The sequence below is a fragment of the Notolabrus celidotus genome, chromosome 2 (assembly GCF_009762535.1).
Source record: "Notolabrus celidotus isolate fNotCel1 chromosome 2, fNotCel1.pri, whole genome shotgun sequence".
NCBI lineage: Eukaryota > Metazoa > Chordata > Actinopteri > Labriformes > Labridae > Notolabrus > Notolabrus celidotus.
In genome coordinates this window covers 5,142,242-5,169,755 of record NC_048273.1, presented here as the reverse complement: position 1 = coordinate 5,169,755, position 27,514 = coordinate 5,142,242, and the positions used below count along the sequence as shown (strand labels likewise).

At 39.0% G+C, this 27,514-nt stretch overlaps 2 protein-coding genes across 3 annotated transcripts; one reads left to right on the top strand and one right to left on the bottom strand.

The window, feature by feature from the left end:
- Positions 1 to 455: 455 nt before the first annotated feature.
- Positions 456 to 5,759, bottom strand: dda1 (DET1 and DDB1 associated 1). Of its 2 annotated transcripts, none has more exons than XM_034708508.1 (5): positions 5,401 to 5,759; positions 3,725 to 3,805; positions 2,840 to 2,891; positions 2,601 to 2,662; positions 456 to 2,267 (listed from the first exon to the last, which is right to left on the bottom strand). In XM_034708508.1, exons 1-5 carry the CDS (start codon positions 5,407 to 5,409, stop codon positions 2,163 to 2,165), a joined length of 309 nt encoding a protein of 102 aa, XP_034564399.1. In that variant the 5' UTR covers positions 5,410 to 5,759; the 3' UTR covers positions 456 to 2,162. The 2 variants fall into 2 exon arrangements, with proteins under 2 accessions (XP_034564399.1, XP_034564407.1); XM_034708516.1 differs by lacking the exon at positions 5,401 to 5,759 and adding an exon at positions 4,682 to 4,923.
- A 2,079-nt stretch (positions 5,760 to 7,838) lies between these two features.
- abhd8b (abhydrolase domain containing 8b) lies at positions 7,839 to 23,119 on the top strand. Its single transcript, XM_034710935.1, has 5 exons — positions 7,839 to 8,172; positions 16,269 to 17,078; positions 18,803 to 18,973; positions 19,064 to 19,280; positions 21,188 to 23,119. Exons 2-5 carry the CDS (start codon positions 16,279 to 16,281, stop codon positions 21,458 to 21,460), a joined length of 1,461 nt encoding a protein of 486 aa, XP_034566826.1. The 5' UTR covers positions 7,839 to 8,172; positions 16,269 to 16,278; the 3' UTR covers positions 21,461 to 23,119.
- Positions 23,120 to 27,514: the final 4,395 nt, after the last annotated feature.

Sequence of the window (27,514 nt, the reverse complement as noted above, 5' to 3'; positions counted from 1 at the left end):
TGCGAATCAGGTGAAAAATTGAAAAGAAAAAAAAAGATGGCCGACTTCCTGTTGGGATTTGACCATGACATTAGATATCTTTTTTGTAGGTCTTGGCCTGATAGATATGTGAAAAAAGTGTCATGCATGTAGGATGAACTGTGTTGCAGGGGTGCACAGTTGGAAAGAAGGGGGCGATATTGAGCCATTTTAGGGACTTTTTGCACGGGACCAAACCAATATCAACATGTCGCCAGGCCAGATGAGTGTGTCAATTAAGGTGATTTCTCAGGCATGTTGAAGGCTCCAAAAAGGCAATTTACTTTGTTAGGTCGAGAGAAAGAAAAATCCTTAGGGTAACAAGAGGGCCTTCGCCGACCTTGTTGGTGCTCAGGCCCTAAAAAGAAAAATGCTCAAATAAAGAAATGAGACATGAATCTCTTTAATTCATCTTCTGCAAAGTAACACAATAAACACCCAGTTTCAGTCCACTTTTATTTCTGCAAAGCTAAAAAGTACAGATCTGCTCTAACAGCTATGAGACGGGGCAAGGCTTCGGGTGTCGAACAGTCTGAGCAGAAGCATCACATGTTCACGCTTCAGAAACAGACAGTATTTACATCGTATGTAGAAAGATGAGCGACCACACCGTCGACCAACACTGCAGCATCGACTGAGAGAAGAACAGGAGGGACGGGAGGCTTCGACGGGACTCTGCCGGGCAGTGATAAGAACGGTTAATGAAAAAAAAAGCTTCATTCAGTGTTGTACAGTTAATGACACCGATACAAGCTGAACCTCGGGAACAAGGCAGGATGGCGACTGCACTCGGCTGTGCATGCTTCTTGTGCGTTCTGTGGCGGAGTGTAACAACCCTTTAAAGTCTGTGTGTTCACTTAAACCTCTCAGAACATCCTGAGTTGTCCTGAAGAGAGAGAACAGCAGGGTGACACTCTGGGAGATAAAGGATGATGACAGAACCAACCCTCCACAGATAACACCACATTTTTTTATGACTGGTCCTGGGACATTTTGTGTCAACATGCAAGATAACATTCTTTACTTCCAGAAAGGGACGTCTGCTAACCCCATGGTCGCAGTGTTCAACAAAAAGGCATCCAAAATGACCCTCCATGGGATAAAGGAGGTCTGCTTCTCCTGATTATATACACACAATGATGACTCTCTCCTCTTTTCCAGACATACGTTACATTTTCTCTTAGCTAGCTGTGCTGTTACATTAGTGTGCAATTAAAAATCCACAGCTCCAAACTGTTCTTACATCCTTGAACATTCCTTTATTCATTAGCCTCAGTCTGCCAGGTGGTGGTGCTAGATGAAAAATATTTATCAAACATCAAAACAACACTTATCCTATAAGCACAAGCCCCAGAATAGAATGAAAATATGAATAGCTGCTGTAAACAAACATCTATAGGAGGGGGGGGGGGGTTAGGAAGAGTTGCTTCTACGTTGTGCTGTTCTTCACAGTGCATTCTTGGTTCTGTTGATTCAAACAGTGTGGAGAAGTGTTGCAATAACCTCCGTGTGGCTGCAGAGCGGGCAGTGAAACTGAGAGGGCGGGCACTGTGGCTGGCAGGAAGCTCGTTGCCATACATAAACAATAATAGTTATAATAAAATTAAAACAGTAACAAAAAAAAAAACGTCATCTTTGCACAAATCAGGACAGTCTCTCCAGAAGGCTACACGAGTCATGGACCAGTTCTGAGACTGCTTTTTAAGAACAGTGTCTGACTTCATCCGTCAAGTCCATCTCTGATCTGAAATCTACTCTGACACATTTTCAAACTCATCGCTCAGCTCATACACACGGTACACTACAGCTCGGCATGCACACAGACGAGTCCACGCGCCGACACAGGGAGGAGCCAACACGAGTTAAAGAAAGGGATGAACCTCCCTCCTATCTTTACATTTATTACACATAACTTGACTCTAGAAACTGCTACCTAGTTGATGTGATTATGTTCCAATTCTTTACACAGTCATGCCGGTAAAAGCATCCTTATGTCAGCTGAGATCTCCTTTCTTTTACTTTAAAAATGGCTTCACCCTGTATAGGCAAACACACACACACACACACACACACACACACACACACACACACACGTCTCACTTGCTCACTCTTATACACAAACACACACAGTCACACAAACACACTTATGAGTCCTCATTCATCTCTTGGCTGTCTGTCCGGGCGATCTTCCTCGGGGGTGCCGGACTGTCACCCTCGCCTTGTTCCTGTTCCCTTTTCTTTGCTGCATTCTGTGACAGAGAGGATTAATGGCAGTCAGTAGAGTCACAATATTCAAATTCAGTAATAAGAATCAACCTTTTTATGACCAAAGGCTACAAATATTTATATACATGCATATTGATAGGACAGCTGTACAGAGACAGGGAATGTGGGGAGCAAGGAGCGGGGGAAGACATGTAGAAAATGGTCGAGGCCAAGAGTCGAACCAACGACCACTGCAACGAGGACTAAAGCCTCTGTACATGGGGCGCTGAGACTACTAGGCCACCGGCGCCCCCAAGCTACAAATATGTCTCTCAAAAGACTAAAGACCTGAACTCCAAAGAACTGCACATGCTCACCTTTTTGTCCCACTGCTGATGGAGGTAACGCAGAAGGATGTTTGTTTTCTCTGTTACAATAACTGTAAAGTAAACACAGTAAATACATCACTGACAGATCATGTTTAAAGTAGATCGGTTCACAGCACAGTGTGACCTTTGATTGTATTTAGAGCACAAAGCTTCACTTTTTAGTTTCATATCTAAAACGTTTCTGATAGTTTAATCCTTGAGCTCTGAGCTGTAGGTTTGGTACTCACTCTGCTCGGAGGGGTATTCACGTGTTGGAAGGTACACTGAGGGCCTTCGATTCTGGAGGACAGGAAAGAAACAGGTTTAAATGTACAGTTATAGAGGATTCTGAGCATATAATTTAGGGAACAATATTGTGTGCAGTAAGCGGCTTGTTGTACCCCGTCACCTTGACAGGGTGAGTTTTCCTCACCCCGGAGGAGTTTCTTTGCTATAACAGCTTCATTACAACCCCACGTATGATGTTACTTATCATTTTTCAGAGTTTGATCTTAACTCTTTAGCCTTCTTAAAGTGAGCAAACTTCGTTCTTACTCACATTAAACTGAACATCTCTTACAATTAAATAATCAGCATTTACCTAAATATATTAAACTGAACATTTTAACTGCAGGTGAAGTAAAAACAAGGTGAAAAGATCTGGTTGAATCAGCGCCACGCCTGATTGAGTGTCAGAAATCTTCTTCTCCATGCATCAGTCCTTAAATGATGCCACATCCCTCACATGTCTTCTGATAAGTAAATGGTAAATTGACTGTATCTGTATATTGTTTTCTCTAATTTTCTGAACACTCAAAACCCTTTTACAGGACATTTCACATTCATCAATTCACACCACATTCAAACACTGATGGCAGAGGCTGCTATGTGCAGGGTCCATCAGTATCAACTAATCCCAGTCACACACCAAGGGCAGTTTGGGGTGATGTGCCTCTGTTCTTCATAGTAATGGTCTGCTATTGAAATATCTAATCACTGCTATATAATGTTGATTAAAGTACTTCACAGACAGTGAAATAATTCTAAAATGTTGTACCCATGAGAATATTTAGAACCACATGAGAAGTGACACCAACAGTCTGAGGAGGTAAATAATATCAAAGGTTACTTACAGATGCTTTACAAACAGAGTCTGCATGGAACCTGCTGAAGTTGCTCTTATTGTAGACTGGAAGTCCTTTTAAGAAATCAGCCTGTGGGAAGAGAGAGAGAGAGAGAGAGAGAGAGAGAGAGAGAGAGAGAGAGAGAGAGAGAGAGAGAGAGAGAGAGAGAGAGAGAGAGAAACAGCTCTGGTTTAGTGAAAGTCTTTTTTTCATCTCTTTCAGTTTGATCATGAAAGCTCCTACGAGGAACTTCAGGGCTGTGCTGCAAACTTTGGAGACGCCTGTAGCCACAGTATGATGATCCATCTCTTTACTAATCTTCAATACAACACTATAAACAACCATAAAGAAATTATCAACCTAAAGGTCTTGTTTCCTGCTTTTTTAAGATCTGATCTTTATTGACCTTTTCATGAACATTGTCACATTTTGGTCAGCAAATCAAATCACTCCTGCATATATGAAGGACAGAAAGAAATGATTATTATAGTGGACAGAAAAGTAAATAAGGAATAGATAAATGATGCGTATCAAAATAATACAGCTAATTATAAAAGATATAGGCACAATAAATAAATAAAATAAAAAAGCATTCAAATAGACACAAAATAAATAAAATAAAATAAAAAATATATACAAATAAAGACACTAAATAAATAAATAAAATAAAAAATGCTAACAAATATAAAAGACACAACATAACTCTAATAAATAAATAAAAAATACATACAAATAAAAAGACAAAATATATGAATAAAATAAAAAATAGACAATAAATAAAATAAAAAATACAGACGAATAAAAAGACAATACATAAAAAATGCATACAAATTAGAAGAAAATAAATAAATAAAAATAAATTCAAATAAAAATAAAAAATAAATAAAAGATACAATAATTCAATAAATAAAATAAAATATATATACAAATAAAAAGACAATTCCACTGGTATTCATAGGTACCCACCATGAGCAACACTGGAAGGCAAATGATACTTCACTTTAGGATCTATCCCCCTAACCATGAGTTTCAGATAGAGCCTTCACTTCTCCATAAATGACTCAGTCCTGTCCCTGCAGCTCAAAGAGATGTGTGTGTATGAAGCACAACTCTGTGATCCATTCATAAAAAGAGAGCTCCATGTGGTTCCTCCAGTTTCCATCTCTAAGCATCAAGAGCAAGCATCCAGACTCATCAGCCCATTATTAAGATCCTGACTAATCAAACAGGTTTATTCACCTGTGACATTTTAATGCGACAATCTAGTTTATCTTGCCTTCAGTGCGCATGTCAGGAGTTAGATGGGCGTAGGAAGGCTTATGAATCAAATGCAAATGAGTAGCGTTTGAGACAGAGGATAACAGCCAGTGAGTCAGTGCTGCTGGGCGTTCCCTCAGACACGCTAACAGGCCCACACCGACCCCAGTAACCTCCCGACTGCAGGCTCTGATATCAAATGGTGTAAAGCAGACACAGTGTACAGCATGGGGTTTCAAAATGAGCAGAGCTGAGCAGCTTAGAGCACACAGAGATGCCGGCTTGGCCTCTGAATGGATGCCAACAGTGGAAGCAGGTGTGGCTAGCAGCTATCTGTTACCATTCACGTTAGCTAGCTAGCTCCATAATACCATATGCCCTCTGAGGACTGTAGTGCAGCTCAGGTGTAGTGTGAGTGGAGCTCGTACCTTCTCCATAGTGGTGACAACGTTAGAAAGATCCCAAAACGTCGAGTGGTTCCTCAGCTTGGTGCTCCTTGTGATCAAAGGCTGTGAGCATGTAACGGTTAGCTTGACTAGCTTAACCGAAACAGCTGTTCTCTCGGGTCCACTCGGTACAAAAACACGCTGTGACTTTTACACACACGTTGTTCCTTCCATTCTATATCCCACTGTCAATGACAAACCAGCTACAACCTCAGGAAATAACCACAGTTATCATTGCATTAGTTAGCAATGCTAGTAGTCACACAGGACTTCTAGAGCTAGCATGATCGCTCGATGGTAACGACGCTTCCTTGGTGACGCCCCGAGAGCGCCCATTGGTCAGCTCCAGGAACCACGTGGTAGGAGTTTGACCAGACAGCCAATCATAAGGCACAGCAACCCTAGGCTCCTCCCTAAAACAATGACTGGAAATCTCCCCCTCCAACAAGAAGAGATTCATTATTAAAACCTGAACAGGTACTCACCATAGACTGTAATACATTTATATTATATTATATTATATATATACAGTCTATGATACTCACAATACAGGGTTTGTTTTTGTTATTTTTATGAGAACATATTTTCCTACATGTTCAGGACATGTGACGTGTCCACTCCAAGCCAATATAAAAACCATGACACAATTATTGTTGGGTTATCTTTCTGTTTATTTTTTCAGAACTGCCATATTGCTGTAATTTGTTTGTTTGTTTTTGTCTGTAAAGTTAGTAATGTCTGAATGTCCTTAATGTTTTCTAATAAGAAACATATCAATAAAAATATATTTTTAAAAAACGACACAGTTTTATCCATTAACCATAAAAACCTGGTGGATATTGATCATCACTCAAATTTCTTCTCCAGATGTTTACATGTTCTGCCTACAGGTTTCTTCAATCTCAGTGCTGCATTTGACACAGTTGACCATAATATACTCTGAGTCCTAGTAGAAAACTGGGATGGATTTTCTGGCACAGTACTCTACTGGTTTAAATCTAACTTGAAAGCCAGAGACTACTTTGTGTCTGCAGATGACTTTGGATCTGAGCAGACAAAAATTACATATGGAGGTACCCAAGACTCCATCCAGGGCCTCTTCTGTATAACATCTATATTCTCCCATTGGCTTAGATAATAGGGCATAAAATAAATGAGTTACCATTTTTCATTTTTACGCTCAGACCATGATCGCATGGTATGGAGCCACAAACAGAACATAAATTACAAATAAGAAAAAAATATAATGATGGCACATGGCATGGCTGAAGTACAACAGATCTAATTTAAACAAAAGAGGGACAATTATTAGAAAAGCCCCTAATTTCCAGATAACTTTTGGCTTATCTGATTGCAACAACAGAATTAATTTAAACACAGAGGGATTTTTTAAATAATACTTCGGTATCAACATTTCTCTATAACTCAGAATGCTTGGGTTCTTGCATTCAAACAAAATATGGTACTCATCACCCACACGATCATCATAACAGAGATTACAAATCCTTTGTTTTCTATCCAGGCCTTTATATCTTCCAATAACCTTAGGGATCTTGGTGTTATTCATTCTAAAATTACAGATAGCCTGTCTATAATTCTGGTTTTCAAATAACAAATATTTTTGATGATGTCATTTTTGCAGAAATTGATCTTTAAGCTTCCGTTGAACAGTTAGTCATATACTTATTTTATTTATTTTTTATATATACCATATGTTGTTGTGTAATCTGTACACAGTGATGCCAATGGAAAAACAAACCAAGCCTTCTCTTTTCTACGGTGGCCCTGAAGTGCAAATCACAACAGTAATTCAGAAAACACAACGGCAAATCAGAGAGCCGGGAGAAGTTGGTACCCTCAGTCCAATCAGCGACGAGTCATGTCCCCCGAGGGGACCTACTTCTTCCGGTTTGATTAATGTTTCTGATTTGCCGTTGTGATTTGCACTTCAGGGCCACCATACTTTTCTGCTCAATTCAGTTTTCAAGCTCAAATTTCTTACTATTTTAGACTACAATATCTAGCTAGATACACAGTCACTCTAACCACAAAGACTAATAACTAAGAAAATTAAATGTATTTAAATTAAATGTATGTCCTTTTAGGGCTTCCATACTATCAACCACAAAGCACTTCAAATCCAAGTCATGATGGCTTGTATTGGATATGATTTTTTAAGATTCAGTGATCATTTGAAAAGGGTTGGGCATTACAGAACATTAGATAAGGATCTAAATTTACTTTAAAAAAAATAAAAATTAAATGTATTTTTTCAAATAAATCTAAATTTCTACCAATAACTCTTATCATATCTTAAAACAAACAAAAATAAAAAACAAGTATTATTTGATCCCTATTTTGTTTTTTTCTTCTTCTGTTTTTATCTCCTTGTGTTTGGCGTCACGCAGCAGCAGGGGGCAGTTCTAACTGAACCAGCAGGTCAGCGTGTCTCACTTTGAGAGGTGACTCTGACACCCAGCTGGACTCTGGTCCGTCTCCTAACACCGTCACCAAAAGACAACATGAACCCCACAAAGAGCTGTCTCTCTCAGATCTTTGGACCTGGGAGTGTGTGAGTCCCTCACAGGTAGACTACGCTGTGAGTCGGCCATGTGAAGACTCCTTCCAGGACAACCAGATAAATTAGATTATTGGATTGGCTGCCACAGATTACAGCTCTTCTACATCCGCAATGCTTCATGAGGAACCCGCATCTAACTGATCTTTTTTGGCGGAGTTTACGAAAATAGAAAGGTATGTTTATTTCTCTTCATGATAAAAGTTTTGTTCTGATGTTTATCTAAGTTCCTGTAATCTCTAAACAGTCTACAGACAGGGGAGAAGGTCGCTGCATGTCACACTGCGAGACACGACAACATGTTTACAGACAACCTGTTGTTTAATTGTGATATTCAGTTTATTTATAACAGTTCTTTAGAGTAAAGAGAGGAACACATTCTAGCACTAACCTTGTTTGAGATGCCTGAGGGCAGCAAGTGGCCTATTCAGCTCTCTCTGTTGTCAGCAGTGAATAGACAGGGGCCATTGATTCTCCCCTGCAGTGAGTCTCACCTGTGTTATTTAACACTAGCCACACAGCTAGTCACCCATGCAGTTGGCATGGCAGTTTTTCATGTTTATTTTATGTTCCATGCCTTTTGATGAAGGGCCACTAATCTTTGCATGATAATAATAAAGTTTATTTATACAATTTAGGAAAAAAATGTATGTATTTGAACTTTTCTGAGCTCTGGCTTGCAACTTATCAAAGGCCTGCATTTTTTTTTGTAATGAACTTTCAGTAAAGATTGTAGCAGGTAAACAGAAATAATCAGGTTAATATCACGTGACCATAATAAACATACACAGTGTATTGAGAGTGAAGTGGGGCGGCAGTGGCTGCATTCCATAGGGACTTCGCTTGGGAACTGGAGGGATGCCAGTTTAAGTCCCAGCATGGACCAAGTTTGGCATTTGGACCAGTGGCTGGAGAGGTGCTGGATCATTTGCTGAGGTGCCCTTGAGCAAGGCACAGAATCCCCAATTGCTCGGGTGGCGCTGGTTTATGGCAGCTTCCCATAGACTGTATAAAAAATGGACGTAGTATCCGTGACGTCACCCATCTGTTTCTGAAGAGCTGTTTTGAGGCCAATCGTCAGCGGGAACCATATTGCTGCTGTGGAGCGAGTGTGACGTACAGAGGCGGGCTTTGAGCCTCCTAGCCAACAGCTACAGTGTTCCCGCCTGTCAATCAAGTCAGCTGTGCCTCTCATTGGAAGACTCGTAATCTCAATATCTACGAAATTGCCGCATTAGAAAATAATTCACCCCCCCGTACAGTGTGTGCCGATCGAGAAATGAGCTATCCAGACTACACTCGTCTTTGTACCGGGCTGTAAACATGTTTATTTCTGCTGTAAAGATCAGCTTTTTTGAATTGGTGTGTATGTGAATTCCGGTACTTTCGGAGCCAGCCTCAAGTGGACACTCAAGGAACTGCACTTTTTAACACTTCCACATTAAACTCATATTTTTAGACCACAGGTCGCCGCTTGCAGCCTCCTCAGTCTGACGTCTCTCCATAAGTGCATGGCCATAGTAAGTTTGTGCATGAGTGTATGTAGCTTTGAGTGTAGCATAATCAAAGATACCCCAGAATATAAAACCTGAATCCCCCCCTCCTGGGGATTAATAAAGTACTTTCTTAGACTAACGCAAGTCTAAGCTAGCACAGTGTTAGTTCAAGTCCTGGTTTCAGGGGGCAGTAAACTGATTTTTAACCAATTGCAATTAAACCATGGGCCCTCATGTGCAGCAACATGCTCACAAAAGTTGTTTTTGTTTTATACCGTGTTAAACTCCAAAATATAATACAGTTTTATGCTAAAAACACTTTATTCTCATGCAGAAATCTTCTTATAAATCATAAATCACACAAATTGATTTCTCTATTGATGAAAAATGTGATATACAACATAAACTAGTGATCTTGATTCACTGTTTAGTAACTATTAATCAGACAGGCCTGAGCCAGTAAATAGTAGGTTCAACGGCGGGACAGTGAACCTACTGTTCTTAGAATTCCTCAGTCTCCCTCCTCTTTTCTGGGCATCAGTCCTCACTATGACTGTGTCTGATCTACGTGAGTGGTTATGTAACAGCCTCCTGAAGCCTCAGTAGGGACTACAGTTAAACTCGCTGCACTTCTACTCAGGGTTCTATTAGAGAAAGCTCTGCCTTGGAGCAAAGGTGAAAAAGTAGCCTCTGTCTGTCCCTTATTATCACTATAATTAGACCTTAAATAAAAGATAATTAACACCTGACTGCTCCAGTGGCCCACTAAAGAACCATCAGGAGAGCAGAGCAGGTACTCTCAGTGAGATGTTGTTCGACAGGAGCTGAGAGGCTGTGTCCTCTGGGTACCAAAATGGTCTGGTTTTGCGTTGGTGACACTTGATCTCTTCCAGCATGGATCTATTTCTAGACTTTCTACTTTCACACCAAACTGAAAGTAGTATGATACGTAAAGGATCAATAAGCATGGTGTAGGTTGTGTTTTACAGCCTCATTAACCTGCAGCTGATGTTTCATGCTAGTACTCCATAATCTTGAGTATGTTTTTATCTGATGGAAAACACAAGGCCTACATTCTCTTTGCATTGAATTATATATACAAAGACTAAATAAGGATGACAAGAGGTACTGCAATCAATCACCACTCCAAAGCAGAAATGTATTCTCAAGTTAATTCAGAAATTGAATCGGGGAGCTTGGATCTAAAGGTGTTACGTTTTTTTGGGACCATTTCTGGAAACAGTTCCTTCTCTCATGTCATTTAGATAATATGCATGATTTAAAACTCCTGTGAGGCGTCTCAAGCTGGTTATGAAACACACTGAAATTGATTCTGATGCTTCTGTGTGAGTTAAAGCAAATCAGACTATCAGGACTCACGTTGATTATTTGGGCATAGTAGTGTTTAATCCCTATGTTGTCAGTTAAGGCAATTTACAGAAAGTACAACTGAACCTTTGTTCATGTTTTCTGCAGGAAAAAGTCAGAATGATGCTTTGATGCCTCAAAGACAGAAGAAAGAATTTAAGAGGAGCCAAGATATAAGACGTCTGCAGGGAATATTGATACCACAAAACATCAATCAATCAATCTTTATTTACACAGCGCCAAATCACAACAAATGTTATCTCTCTCTTACTCCCCTCTATCTGTCTTTCCAGGCCCAACTCGGTCGAGGCATGATGGCTGTCTAACATGAGTCTGGTTCTGCTGGAGGTTTCTCCCTGTTAAAAGGAAGTTTTTCCTCGCCACTGTAACTTGCTAAATACTGCGATGTGCAATGCTCATGATGGATTATGGTGGGGTCAGACTGAGTCTTACCCTGTCTTGAAGTTGGGTCTCTGTTCATAATTTGACATAGAGTGGTCTAGACCTCCTATGTTTGTAAAAGCGTCCTGAGATAACGTTTGTTGTGATTTGGCGCTATACAAATAAAGATTGATTGATTGATTGATTGATCTGAAGACTCTTTACAAAGAGAGCAGGTCTAGACAGTACTCTATGTTCTGTTACTAACAAAGACCCAACATCAAGACAGGATCAGATCCAGTCCCATCTTACAGACAGGACTCAGTCTGATCTCATCTTAATCCACCATGAGCAGAGCACTTTGCAGCATTTAGCAAGTTACAGTGGCAAGAACAAACTTCCTTTAACAGGCAGAAACCTCCAGCAGGACCAGACTCATGTTAGACACACATCTGCTGAGACCGTGTTGGAGAGAGGGATAGAGGGAGATGAAGAGAGAGAGAGATGATAGTGGGGAGACGGATAGTAGTATTTGTAGCAGCTGGAGTCTGGCACGTCCAGAGCAGCAGCTTTAAATTTATGATAGCTTAATGAATGTTAATATTTTATACCTTCATTCAGAAAGGTCACAAACATAGTGCACTTTCCCTCTTCAGTTAGTGGTTGCTACAGTTTATAGAGACCTATTATTTAGGTGAAGTGATGTATCACAGTAGTTGGAGACGCACATCAAATGTGTAACATGGTAGAAGCTGTGTCTGTGCTCTTGTTTTGTCCACATCTGGAAGGTAAGCTTATGGTAAGCTCATTAAGTTTAGTTAACTCCAAGACAACCCAGTGTTGTACTGGTGTCACTACATTAAACACAGGCCTCTGTCATTAACAGAGAGAGTGCAAGAGAGACAATAGAGTAGTAAAAGTAACACCTGGTGCCTTCGTAATGGATGCTGGAGTGATATCAAAACAACCTGCTCCGCCTCTTCCACTGGCTCACACACACGGCTCTGTAACACACTCCTGTTTAGAGAAAGGAAAGTGCAAGTATAAGCAGAAAGGCTGCAGGGACAGCCGGCAAAGCAGGAATGCTGTATTACAATTGTGTCCATAATCCCTCGATGAAAACAGGAGCTGCTGAAAAAAAAGATGCAACAAATCACATGGAGGGAGAGGAGAGAGAGAGCGTCCCTGTTTACTGTCGCTGGAGAGGAGAGAGAGACAGATTGTGTTATGTGGACTTAGACAGAGAGAGATGGAGAGTGTAATCCCCCGTGGCCGGGAGGAGAGCAACAGGAAGGCAGGATAATACCACCAGCAGAGAGACTTGCAGACCCTGCTCGGCTGCTTAGCTGTTGCCATGGAAGATAATCAACTGACAGCTTAACATCCTGTGAACTGTGTAGGTAGTTTGTATGAGACCTGCGTTAGACACAGTCTTAATTATTCTTTGGAAATGTACGTTTCCACACTTTTTCATGCTCTGTATCAACCCATGCACACCAAGCTAATAATGCAGCTCTCCTTTTACTCCTGAATATGATTGAAGATGCAGTTTTACTCAGTCATTCTTCAAAAAGGACCACTTATTGTGTGCTAACACTTCTGTGGTTTGACTGACCGTGTGGCAGGCAGTGTATGCTGGTGCAGAGTGGTCACATGGTGGACAGCTTTAAGGCGAGGAGCTATTACTGTCCCCGTCTATTAATACCACCAAAGTCCGCGTCGAGGGAAGATGCTGCTCACTTACTTCTGACAGAAAGTCTTAAGGGTTTGGGTTGTAATCAGTCAACAGATTGTAAAGGCTGATAAAGTTCTTAACCTATTTCTTTGGAACACTTAAAGTCCCCTGGTACTGACACAGAGAGTCAAAACTGTTCTACAGATGAATGAGAAGAACTACGTTTGATATTACAACTCGACAGAGTGATTACAGAGTGATTGACAGCAGAGGAAGGTCTCTGAGAACATGCACTTAAGTACTGCTCTGGTGAATTTGAAGATTCTTTACTGAACGTGAAGACAATAAAAGAGAAATGTGAGGAAGATAAATAAAATGACATAAACACGACGAATAAAAACAAAAACAGAAGATAAAAGTTTAAAACAATCAAAAAATCTGAAATCAGAAATATAAAATATAACTATATACAATTATACAATTATTAGAATGTAAAATTAGAAATTAGAAAAATAGAAAAATAGAAACGTATAAAATTAGAAAAATTTGAAATTAGAAAATTAGAAAATCCTTTAAAATGATTAAAATATAAAATCATAAATTGTAGAAAAATAGAAAATTATGATATAAAATAAAAACATGCCAGTGATACTGCCTGAATAATAATAAAAACAAAAAAATACAAGTATAAAATTATAAAAGTATAAAATCATGAAATTATAAAATACAAAACAATAAAATACAAAAATTCAAAACAATAAAATACAAAAATACAAAAATATAAAATATAAAATTATGATATAAAATGATAAAAACCTGCCAGTGATACTGCCTGAAAAATAATTAAAACCTCTTGATTAAAATATAAAAATACAAATACAAAATTATTAAAGTATAAAATTATGAAGTTATAAAAATATTTAATAATAAAACACAAAAATGTAAAATTATAAAGATATAAAACTGTAGGAAGAAAAAATATAAAATAATAAAAATATACACAATATAAAAATATATGAAATATTATTATAGAATTATGAAACTTAAAAATACGAAATTATAAAATAGAAAAATAGAAAATTCTCTAATGAAATTATAAAACCCTACCAGTGATACAGCCTGAAAAATAATAAAATCCTCTTAAATAAAAGATGCTCTGTTAATTTAACTCATTTAAATTCACTTTATACTTTTACACCAGTACATTTATACATTTGTCTCCACTATACTTATTTAATAACCTTTATTACTTGCCTTTTTTGGCTGATCTTGATTGTAGATCCAAAATATTGAATTACTAGTTATGATAAATTATGGTGCACGCACCAATATGAAATGTGGGTTAAATTCTTCAGTATTGCAAAGTCAATATAAAGTAGAATAAATAAGCAAATGTTGAAGAGTTCATCAGCTTTAACTTACCCTTTTTATGTCTATCTGCTGCTCTTCTCTAGTATCTGAAACATGTTTGACCTAAATCCAAAATTAATACAAAAGTTGTTTTTTTTCATCTTTATCTGACTGTATCAAACCAGTGTGAAAGCCGCCAGGTAAAATGTGCACTATGAGTTGAATCATCTTAATTGATCCCCCTTCTCCCCACTGCAGTATGAGTGATTAGATCTCTGCAAAAGAAGCTCTTTAGGTACATTTTACTGACAGTCATTTGATGGGGGAAATGTGCCTTGTTGTTGATTTTGGCGCCCTCTGTGGACAAAGTGGCGTCTTGTGTCTGAACTGCTTTTGTCCGGTCCAGAACTGATTTAGAAAAAGTCTCCCTCATCCCTTTAACTGTCTTACGCACTACTCACTGTGACACATTGACGGGGGAAAATGTAAACAAAGGCTCTTTCAGTCTACTTCCTGGCTCTGTCTTAATCCAACTTCATGGCAGCAGATTGAGGCATTTAAAACAACCACAGGAAAGGTCAGTCGTCTCTGAGGGGTCAGTTTGATTCTGTGGGTCATATAGTGGTGTCAATTATACCTAAAAATGTGCTCACAGGACTTTCAGTTGTAACAGTGTTATATGACAGTTATATACTGCTTTAACTTTAGTAAGAGACCTTCTGGTATTACTCATTAGGAGCAGATGATTAAAGAAAAAGAGTTATTAATAAAAATAGAAATAAACAGTTGAATATACAAACTCAAATCATATATTTTAATGATATGAAAATAATGAATATACACAAAATATGCAACAAAAGTACTTTTGAGGTTTCAGTTTCTTACTTATTCAAACCCTGATTTATCAATTTTAAGTAGTTTTATTACTTTGATGTTTTAAATTGATTTTAATGTTTTTTTATTATTTCATTTATTTCAAATATTTATTTTTTATTTTTTTCTTATCAGTTTTACTGATGTTTTTAGCGCCTTTATTTTATCTTCAAATTGTTCCTTACCCTTTTAATCTATTGATTTTAACTATTTATATTCTTGTTTTCTTTTTAATGCTTAAATTTATTTGCAATCTTATATATATTTTATTGTTTTATTAGTCTCTACTTCAAAACCCATTTTTCTTTTTTAATGTGTAGCATATTTGCCAATATTTGACTTCTGCTTCTTTATTGTTTTCAATCGCTATGAAGCATTTTGAATTGCATTTGATTTGTATGAAAGGTACAATATAAACAAAGCTTGATTGATTGATTGATTGATTGATTGATTGATTGATTGATTGATTGATTGATTGATTGATTGATTGATTGAATGAATGAAAGAATGGACTTGTATGCATGTTTCAGATCCTACCAGATTAAATTAGAATTGCAGACCTTAGTTTTAAAATACAGTTAAAGCTACTGTTGGTAGGACTGCTGTAAAAAACTGTACTTTTTTCTGCTGGGTTTGGAGAAAAGGTCATAATACCCATCGGTACTCATCGGTAAGTGGAGTAATTTGAGACTATTGCGAAATCTCTGCATTTTCCAATGCCTTTGTATAAAGCAATGTTATAATTCCCCTCGTTCCCGTTATGACGGACCAATCACAGCTAATCTCCAATCCTCTGTCCTGATTGGTTAAGGATCGGCCCCTACTACGTCCTCAGATAGGTTATCATGACTGCACACGCCGATCTGTGTTGGGGGGCTAAGAGGAAATCTGGTTGGGAGGGATAGTGTTGACATTTGAAGTGCCTCTCTATGAACAGATGATTACTCTGTGACTACAAACAGCAGCTTTAAGGTTCAGATCAAAGTCCTGAGGTGTAACACAAATATTTAAACACAAGAAAAAGTTCTTGAATTAGGTTGAGAATTGTTGTGCCTTTGTTTTTCTGTGACTTTGTGTCGTGTAACTTTGAATGTTTACGAGTGTTTTCATGTTTATGTTTTACCTGCAGACTGGCAGTCATGCTGACCAGCTTTATAGAGGGTCTACTCTGCTGCCTGACTTCAAAGTCCACTAACGTGGTTGTCCCTGTAGAAACCTCAGAACCAGCTGACGGCTTTGAGTTTGTGGAGGTGAAACCGGGCCGTGTCCTGCGGGTTCGACACATCATCCCTGACAGACCGGTGGTGGAGGAGCCCACCGGACCGGGAGGGAGCGTCAGCTGCAAACGAAAGATCACAGTGTATCGTAATGGACAGCTTTTCATTGAGAACTTAGGTGACAGATCAAGCGGGGAGTTGAAAAACTACCAGAATGGAGACACAGAACCAAACAGCACCGTGGAGGTTGAACTGACAGACTGTGTTAACTCAGCATCTCCTGTCAACATGCCCGAGCCTATGTCTGAGTCTGCCTCAGCTGCAAAAGACGGGACATCTGAAGCAGGAGCAGGAGGAGATGCTCCTGCTGCTGCTGCACAGACCGAGCAGTCGCAGCAGCCCAGGAGGCGCAGGAGGAAACCAAAGCGCACGGTGGTGATTGACTGTGAGAGAAAGATCTCAGCCTGCAGAGGGACACATGCAGACGTGGCTCTTTTCTTCATTCATGGAGTAGGGGGCTCACTGGACATCTGGGGAAGCCAGTTGGACTTCTTTTCCAGGCTGGGTTATGAGGTGATCGCCCCAGACCTGGCAGGACATGGAGCCAGCTCAGCACCACAGATAGCTGCTGCATACACTTTCTATGCCCTGGCAGAGGACATGAGACTTGTTTTTAAGAGATATGCACGCAAAAGGAATATTCTCATAGGACATTCATACGGGTAAGTTTAAGATCCTAACTTTAACATTTAGTCAAAGTCAAAGTCTTCTTTATTGTCAAAAACTGCAGTATGTACCAGACATACAGAGGATTTGATAGCACAGTTCAAATGGACCTGAGGATTTTGGATGTTCCTGTTTCTTGATTTATAATATAAGGATACATGTAATGCTCAGACAAATTAACAGTATGTACATGTTTCTAACTGATCTACAACACTTTAAAAATGCTTACTCGTAATAATTGATTGATGAGCAAACATATGAACAAAGCATTTACTTGTTCCACCAGGAGCTAAGTGATCCTGATTTTGCTGCTTTTTCAGTTTATTGTTGTAATGAAATAATGTCTTGAAGTGTTGCTGTGTTATTGAAGACACAACACAATCTCCTACTTACACACACATAATATTAGATAATAGAACTTCATTAAATTCATGGGTTTTGTAATTACAGCTGCACTTGGCCTGGTCTAATTTTAGCACGTGTTAGCAATCTATGTATATATCTGGGTAACAGCAGACTTTGTGTTTGAATTTGACTAATGTGTTATAGATTTTGGTCTTCTCAAACTTTTCTTACAAAGCCAGAAGTGGTCATATATGTATGCATAAATTGGCTGTGCACCGAGAGCCCTGTTTATCACAAGAAGTGGGTATTAGCTTGATTAGCAAGTTGCATCAGTAGTTCACAGTTAATGTAACATCAAATGGGTTGCTAATTGTTGCAACACAATAAAAAAAAATACACTAAACATACAGTGATTCAACAAAGTGTACTTTAATCCAACAGAATACAGAATAATGCCTTTTTTCAAGTTGTTCATGCTAGCTAGATAAATTTAATGTAGCTAAGCTTTGCTCTCTGTTTTAATCCTAATGGGACAACACATTGATTAGTATAAACAAACACATTATGCTGCATTGGGGAAGACTTGAACTAACATTTAAGGCCATAATCTGATTAGGAAAATGTTTTCAGAGTTAAAGCTGCTGTGAGGAACTTTTGTTTTGTATCGATTCTGGCACCCCCTTGTGGACAAAGTGATACCTCTTATCTCTTGTCCTATACATGCAAAAGTAGTGTTTTCAACAAAAACCTCATCCTGTTGTCTTTTAACAGTCAACTTTATCAGGCAATGTGATTATTTTCCATGAAAACAGTCAAATAAAGGCTGTTTCTGAAGCGAGATGTTCATCATCTGGTCTGACACCTACCCCCCCAGGGCGGTTTCGGGCATTAAAAATGACAACAGAGAAGGTGTCAGTGTTGCTGCTGATGGTCTTGTTTGCTATTGAAGATCATAAAGAGGCATCGGTATAATTTTTAGTCTGTTTCTCAGCCAGTTCAAAACTCCTCACAGGGCCTTTAATAACTTAACTAAGAAGTGATTTTTCACAGTGATATGTTTTAGCATAAACTGTAGCTAGCTTATTAAGCTGTAGCCACATTGGAATCTCAAGGGTTTAAAAAAATGGTCAAAAAGTACCATAACTGGCATCTGTGTTTCTGAAACAACTTGTCTATTTTATGATTACAGCTATTCAATGTTAAAATCCTAATATTATAGTACTTTGATGAATAAGTACACACTTTACTCCATGCAAACATGCATGTAAAAGTTGCAGAATGGTAACCCCCACCACACTTTTCAAACAGTCGACATTGGTCAGCCAGACTCCTCAGGTCTTTCCTGTAACCTGCCGTCTGTTCTGCTCTCCTACAGTGTGTCGTTCTGTACCTTCCTGGCCCATGAGTATCCGGAGCAGATTCACAAGATGGTGATGATAAACGGAGGTGGCCCCACTGCTCTGGAGCCCAGCCTCTGCTCCATTTTCAACCTGCCCACCTGTGTGCTTCACTGCCTGTCCCCTTTGCTAGCCTGGAGCTTTCTCAAGTAAGACACACTCAGCAACACAACTGGATACAGAAATGTTTAGAATGTATTTGTAATTTATATCCATCTCCTCCCCTCTGCCTCCCACAGGGCTGGCTTTGCTCGGCAGGGTGCCAAGGAGAAGCAGCTGCTGAAAGACAACAATGCCTTTAACGTGTCGTCCTTTGTGCTGCGTGCTATGATGAGCGGGCAGTACTGGCCTGAAGGGGACGAGGTATACCACGCTGAACTCACAGTGCCCATCCTGCTGATTCATGGCATGCACGACAAGTTTGTCCCTATTGATGAGGACCAGCGCATGGCAGAGGTGAGTGAGACTCTTCACACACTGGTCCAATGAGAAAGTGACTCCATGAATCAGACACTTAGCATTATTTTCCTACACTGTACAAATAAATGGAATGAAAAAAGCATAAGTAAGTTGAGACCATATAAACAGGGCTTTATTTCGGTAAATGTAAGACTTTGTTCACGTCATATTAAGACTTTACTTCCAAATCTCCACCTTCTTCAGTTCAACATTATAAAAAAAGGCTCTAAGTCCAGACAGAACTTAGTGTATCTTAGCTTTACAGAGGTTTTAAGCATCTGTTACATTATTTGTTGGTTTTATGGCCTGAATAAAATAACTCACATCGCTTACCAATTTTGTATCCAGATGCAGGAAGCTATTTTCAACTCCACTTATTTTTATTTATGAAGCACTTTTCATACATTCAAGCATGCAGCTCAAAGTGCTTCACAAAAAAACAGAGACAGAAAACAACAGAAATAGGTAAAATGATACAAGACTAAAACAAGATAGAGGAAAGTAATATGACATAATTAAAAGAAAAATAAAATCATTACAAATAAAATTAGATAAATACTAGAAAAGTAAAATAAAATCATTACAAAATAATCTATTACATAGAAAATAAAGAAATAATAACACTAAAATTAATAAAACGAATTAATTGCAATAAAATAAATAAAAATGATCAGATAAGTGCCAGAAAAATATAATAAAATCATTACAAAATAATCTATAAAATAAAATAAATTCATTTTAATAAATCAATAAAATCAAATCAGATAAATATCATGACAATAAAATCATGAAAATAAAATCAATAAAATAAAATAATTACAATAAAATCTATAAAATAAAATAATTACAATAAAATCAATGAAATAAAATTAGATACATAGCAGAAAAAGTAAATCAAATCATAATTAAATAACATAAAATCAGATAGAATAAATAAGAAATAAAAATTATGCTAAAACAATGATAATAATGATAATAATGCAAATAGAGCGACGCCTGCGAGCTAGTTCAGGCAGACAACTCGAGCTGCATTGCCATACACGTCACATGTCCCACTCTCTTATCCATCATCCAATCCTGCCCTCTGCCTCTCAAATTGGCGGTCTATTTAAACTGGGAAAAAATCTCCCATCTCTCCCTCTGCCTGTCAACGACTCTGCTGCTGCATGCCATTGCTGATATTTTCTTCTTCCCCGCCGCCTCCCCAGCTTCCACTTGCAGGCTCCGGGGGTGTTTAGTATGTTTTGCTCATCACTCCTCAAAGTCTGCATGTAAACTTATCTGCAGGGAGTGATGAGGCCGGAGCCTGGGCGCCAAACATAAATATGTATTTGCTGCTACAATAAACAATTTAAACGTGAGTTGTCCGACTGAAATGTTTTCAGCGATCAAGCTGAGTTAAACTTAGAGTTACGCATCTGCTCAGCCCCAGACATATGACAGGAAAAGTTTAGCATCAATAGTTCTAATGTTGTGGAGCATTTTTGCCTCAAAAATCACATATTTCCTTCCAGGATTGGTGGAGACCAAAACTGAGCTAAAAGGAGAGTGTCCAAATGGCAGGGACTACAAAAAGTGCTGATGACTGAAGAACTAGGGATGAATCTGCAACATGTTGGCCCCTATTAAAACTTAAAAGGCGATATGTCAAAGTTCTGAATTTAAGTCAGTTCTGCTGCCAATATGTCATCAGAAAACCAGGTTTGAAGCGTACTTTCCTCAACAGTGGTCTAACGTAAAGTATGAAAAAATCCACTATATGGATAAGGCCAAATCTAATCCAGAACTCCAAAGAAGAAGCTTGTAGATGTGGGCTGTTATTCAGAGGCCTGCAAACAGAGCTGGTGCCTTCATATTAAACAGAAAGTGTTACAAACTCACTTATTTTTTCAACCTCCTCTCAGATCCTCCTGATGGCCTTCCTGAAGGTCCTGGAAGACGGGAGTCACATGATCATGATGGAGTGTCCGGATCCTGTCAACACCCTCCTCCATGAGTTCTTCCTCTGGGAGCCGGCCGCCCTTCCTCTACCAAAGAAAGAGTCCAAAACACGCCCGGAGACCGCCAAAACCCAAAACGACAACGTAAAGGCTCCAACCGACCCCGCCAAGGTCCGACCTGCCACTGCTAAGCAAGCTTCCCCGAACTGCATCAAAGAGGAGAAGTCTGGCAGCTAGGGCGAGAAACGAGTGAGGATTACAACTGAAGATCACAGCGGTTGTGACCCTGTTACAGGACGGGCAGGTCACTCAGAGGGTCCTGACAATCTGAGCTGGTTTCAGCCTGAGATGTTTCAGCTAACAAAGGCATACGCAACGTTTTTTAAGTTTGCTGTGCTGAAGGACAGAGGAAGAGGAGTTCAGTTATTGGGTACTGGAGGTCCAATCTTTGGTGTACAGTTCCCTCTTCCTGTCCGGACTGAAAGCTGTGCCTTCTCATGGAGGCTGTTTCACATAGTTACATTCAGCCGTCTTTGCAGAATAAACATTTATCTCTCTGCAAAGTGATATATTTGACTTCTGTGGACAAGAATCTGCCACACTGATGACTATTTAAGACACTTGATTGATTTCTGCTTCTCAAACATGGAGAAGAAAAGCAAACAAAGCTCCTGTTTGACAACCTGCTATGCAAAGAAGCACCAGAGAACTGTTTTAAAGCAGGCAGAGTCAGTAACTGTGGCACGCTGAGCGAGCTGTGAAATGTCTGCATGTGTGTGTGTGTTTGTACAGGGGGATGTTTGTAGCAGTTTCTCCATTGCACATAGTGATAAATGAAATTGGTAGTGTTCAATGTCATGCAATGCCTATATTTGACACTTCAAAGAAGTGACAGGACTTTCTTTTTTTTTGCAACAAGTGGAAAAAAAAACAGAAGTAGCCCCTCCTATGACTGTAAGTCTGATATACTTAACTCACTTCGAGAGACAGAAGTGAAAGTACATTTGCTGCTTCCTAGAATTCAGTAAATATGTATGAAGTCAAGTGAGACCTGCTCACTCTAACAGAAGAATAGGCTCATCAATGAACCAAAATCTTACATGGGATGAAGTGGCCAATGATTTTGCATAAAGCATTTGTATTAAACCACATGTTGAGTCTGCCAAGAAATGCAAAAAAACGCTCTTTAGTTTCTTTTTTTTTACCACACAAATAATGCAAATTTTAATAAGCATCCAGAGTAGTCATGTGCTGCACGGTGCTGTAGCATCTTTATGACTGAAACCCCCACTATGATAATACATGAGTGGAAGTCACTGCAATGCTGTTTTAGTTTATGCAGTGTTTGAAAGCACAAGTTCTGATAGTTGCTCTATTTCCTGAAAATAATGCAATACACACTACTCACAGAATTTGAAAACTTCATGCTACAGCGATATGTCGTGAAAGTAGAAGCATGCAATGATAATTCCTTAATCTCAAATTGTTTATTGAAGCAAAAGCTAATAACAGTGGTGGGTATACCACAACAAAAATGTCTCAATAATTCGTCATGTGACCCTGAGCTTCGATTACAGCTTGACATCGACGTCTCATGCTGCCCTCAGGTCATTCAGGTTCCGGGGTTTGGGGTTAAGACCCTCTACAGGACTACTCAGTGCTGTCATTGATCGATTATTAGGAGTCGTCTTGGTCTCATGATGTCAGAATGTGAACAGCGTGATGAAGAGGACTGTTTGAATACACACCAGAGCATTCAGAGGTCGATTTATTGATCAGACACTTGTTGTGATTTTTGCGGTAAATCATACGGTGGCTGGGAAGTGCAATGCAAAGTTTGAGACAAATTTACATTTTGGGAAACCGAATTACAAAAACAGAAACACTTTTACAAGAGATGGAACATTTTACAAGTCCTGAAACAAATTTACAAACGTCAGATTCTGACAGAAAAGGAATTTACCAATGATTTTCAAAATAAAATACGTCTGTAATACGAAAATGTGCAACAGCCAGGGAATTCATATATATTTGACATTAACAACCCAGACTGATAAGAGAACATTTTATAAAACTAAATGACATTAAAACACTTTTACCAAGAACATATAAATTTACAAACGGCAGATTCTGTAGGAAAATGACTGTACCAAATACAGGAAGTGATCAGGGGAGTGGTTTACGGATTTTCTAAATAAAATATGCCTGTAATATGAAAATGTGCATCAGCTGGTGAATTAATATTTATTTGACATAAACAACCCTGTTTCCACTAAGATAGTTTGATTCAGATAAGAGAACACCTCAAAATGTGTTCCTGCCAATCACAGCTATATCTGATTTGGACTTTCAAAATTTAGCATATACATTTATTTTGAAATTCCAAATCAGATATAGCTGTGATTGACAGGAACACATTTTGAGGTGTTCTCTTATCAGTCTGAATCAAAATATTAAAGTGGAAACAGGGTTGTTAATGTCAAAAACATATTAATTCCTTGGCTGTGGCCATAGACTGTATAAAATATGGACGTAGTATCCGTGACGTCACCCATCTGTTCCTGAGAGCTGTTTTGAAGCAAATCGACGGCAGCAGCCATATTGGTAATGCGGAACTCAACCAGGCAGAGTGTGACGTAGTGTGAGTCTCTTAGCCAATGGCTGTGTGTTCCCGACCGGGAGTCACGTCAGTCATGTCCTTATTTGGGCAAAACTCATAATCTTAATATCTTCTTAACCGTCACGTTAGAAAAAAATTCTCCCCCCGTACAGTGTGTGCCATTAGAGAGATTAGCGTTGTAGGGCCAAGACGTTTTTTGAACCAGGCTGTAAACATGTTTATTAATGCTGCAAAGATCGTCTTTTTCCCATTCATATCTATGTGGTTTCCGGTGTTTCTGCAGCCAGCCTCAAGCGGATTTTCGATGTATTGCAGTTTATATCACTTCTGCATTGGCTTCATCGTTTGAGACCGGAGTTTGCCGCTTGGCTGTAGCACATTTTCATATTACAGACGTCTTTTATTTTGAAAATCAGTGGTGCATTCCTTTTCAATCAGAATCTGCTGTTTGTAATTTTGTTTCTGGACTGTTAAAAATGTTCTGTTGTATGTAAAATTGTCTCACTGCTTGTAAAAGTGTTTCTGATTTTGTAAATTTGTTTTGGCCTTCCCAGCCACCGTATAATCACCTTGTTAGAGTACAGTATGTTATGCAATAAGTACTGAAACACTGAGCAGTTGGACGTGTGCATTCAGAAGTTTAGAGCAGGTCAAATTAAGTTCACCTGTAAAGGTTTGGTGCATTTTTAAATTTGATCTGAGAGCAGAATAACCCAAACTCTTTGTGAGACGTGTTTATGCAGCTGTGAAAATATTGTCACCTATAACAAAACCCAACATTGTGTCTGTGTCAGGAGACTTTCATAAAAGCATTGTGGCATTTATTACCCACCAAAAACCATGCATTTTTTATAATCACAAGGAGCAGAGTTCAGCTGTGTTTGTCATTAATGCAGAACTTGAATGTATTTGAGTTATCTCATAGAGCTGAATTTTGTGGTTTGCACATAAGATGCCAACAGTTTTGTATCCTAACAGTCTGTATCTACTTTAAGTCTTTTTTAAGTTTGTTGCTAACATCTGTGCTTCATCTCCACAGGCCAAACAGCCAGCATTAGAAAGCTACTGAGTTATAAATAACTGTTTTCTACCACTAGAATACTGAGTGTATGTTTTTTAGTAATGCAGTGATTAATGTAACAATCACAAACCTTAAACAAGCTTTTCACTTTATAAGATATTCTGTTTGTAGGGTGAATCCAGAACAGATTCGTATTTAAATTTGTACATTATTATTTTTGCATTGTGTTTCTATTTGTGATATTTATACACGTAGCAGAGGCTGGAGCAGCTCTGACTCTGATCAGAGGAATGAGACAGTTTAAGACTCGAGCTCACAGAAGCTCATCGTTTCTACAGAAATGATTCTTTATTTATAACGCTGTCCTGAAGTTTGCTTGTACGTTGTGTGTCTTTGATTTTGTAACATTTGCCTTTGGACGACAACGACACAAACTGCTGATTTAATAATGTTCATTGTCTGAAAGTAAACACGTTTTTTTCAGCTGTTTTGTGCGCTGTCTTTCATCAATCAATCAATCTTTACTAGACCAAACTCTATGTTCTATTATCAACAAAGACCCAACATCAAGACCGGATCAGATCCAGTCCCATCTTACAGACAGGACTCAGTCTGATCTCATCTTAATCCACCATGAGCAGAGCACTTTGCAGCATTTAGCAAGTTACAGTGGCAAGGACAAACTTCCTTTAACAGGCAGAAACCTCCAGCAGGACCAGACTCATGTTAGACACACATCTGCTGAGACCGAGTTGGGGTTGGAAAGAGAGATGGAGGAGTATAAGAAAGAGAGAGTGATGATAGTGATGATCATTTTCTCATTGCATGAGTTTGTAAACAGTGATGCTCTATTCCTGTGCCCCAGTTCCTCCATCCATCGAAGGATGGAGTGCAAGGAGTGCCCTTTCCCACAATCCAGTGGTAGAAAGACAGAAAGTAAGTCCCTCCCAGTAAGCATGTTTACTTTAACACATTTATAAACCTGAACTACATTTGTTTGTTTCCAGGCTGGTGTCATATTTTTCTTCATCCTGATCACTGAACTGGAACATGTGACAGCCTCTCAGTGTTAATGTTGGCAGCTATTTTAGACTTAGTCTTAGTCTTTCGATGAAAATGCCTGTTAGCTTTAATCCCTTTTTAGTCTAGTTTTAGTCGTCGAAAGCTCAAAACATTTTAGTCTTTCATTTTTACCAAAACATTTTCTCTCTTTAAGATAATTCATATAGTGGATGTTAAATCACAAGTCTCTCTCTCTCAACCTGACTCACAACACCTCATAAGGTCACAACTGACCAGGCCACTTCCCCAACATGATAAAAGCCTGCACTCAGGCCTTTTTGTCTTCCTGTCCCTCCCAACCCAGCATGTGTCAGAGTGAAACCTTTGTTTATGCCATGTGGTTTCAGAGAAATATCCTGAAGTGGATACATTATTGATCAAAAATCATCCACACCTCTGAAATCATTGACCTGATTCCTTGGTTTGTGTCAAATACATTCTTCAAGGAGTACATTAATCCTAAAAACCTACTCAAGTACATGTAACGCGTTACTACCATAGACTGTATACAATATGGACGTAGTATCTGTGACGTCACCCATCTGTTTCTGAAGCGCTGTTTTGAGGCCAATCATCGGCGGCAGCCATATTGCTGCTGTGGAGCGAGTGTGACGTAAAGAGGCGGGCTTTGAGCCTCCTCGCTAACAGCTACAGTGTTCCCGCCTGTCAATCAAGTCAGCTGTGCCTCTCATTGGAAGACTTGTAATCTCAATATCTTCGAAATTGCAGCGTTAGAAGAAAAATTCACCCCCGTACAGTGTGTGCCGATTGAGAAATGAGCTATCCAGACTACACTCGTCCTTTGAACCAGACTGTAAACATGTTTATTTCTGCTGTAAAGATCGTCTTCTTTGAATTGGTGTGTATGTGGTTTCTGGTACTCCCGGAGCCAGCCTCAAGCATATCCTCCATGAACTGCAGTTTTTAGCACTTCCAGATTGGACTCATATTTTTAGACCGGAGGTTGCCGCTTGGTTACTACCCACCTCTGTTCAACGGCATTGGATCCTGTGTTTAACTGCACACCACATTAGTTGTTCTCTGAACCAGCAGCAACAGCAAGCAAAGGTTTTTCAGTGGATCAGATATCGGTATCAGGGTTGTACTAATATTTCACTCTTTTGACACTTTTGCTTGTGTTATATCTTAAGTTAAATAATTTAGCCTGTCCCTGCTAAAAAGTCAAAAGAAAACATTCTGTCTGTGACCACTATGCCATTATTTTGATTCTCTTGATTCAAATAAAAATGCAAAATGCAAAAATGAACCCAAAATACAAGGGCTGTATTGCACTTTTACGATGGCCCCTGAATGCACCTGCAGTGACACGCACTAACAGACAGTCAGCCAGTTCACTGCACCCTGAAATGCATCTGCATCTTTGATGACAAGAAGTTGATCAAAACTTACTAAAGGTACATTGTGTGCTAACCCTACCTCTGAACAACACAACTGATGGTCTCAAACACATTAAGAAGGCAAGTCATTCTACAAATGAACTCTTGACAAGGCTCATGTTAATTAGAAACCATTCCAGGAGACCACTTCATGAAGCGGACTGAGAGAATACCAAGAGTGTGCAAAGCTG

Bases quoted from the DNA above. Each gene is read 5' to 3' on its own strand.
- abhd8b (XM_034710935.1), top strand. From the start codon at position 16,279: ATGCTGACCAGCTTTATAGAGGGTCTACTCTGCTGCCTGACTTCAAAG. The intron at 17,079-18,802 runs GTAAGTTTAAGA...GCTCTCCTACAG, and splicing joins CTCATAGGACATTCATACGG to TGTGTCGTTCTGTACCTTCC. The intron at 18,974-19,063 runs GTAAGACACACT...TGCCTCCCACAG, and splicing joins CTAGCCTGGAGCTTTCTCAA to GGCTGGCTTTGCTCGGCAGG.
- dda1 (XM_034708508.1), bottom strand. The intron at 2,892-3,724 runs GTAAGTAACCTT...CCTGTCCTCCAG, and splicing joins ACTCTGTTTGTAAAGCATCT to AATCGAAGGCCCTCAGTGTA. The intron at 2,268-2,600 runs GTGAGCATGTGC...TCTCTGTCACAG, and splicing joins ATCAGCAGTGGGACAAAAAG to AATGCAGCAAAGAAAAGGGA.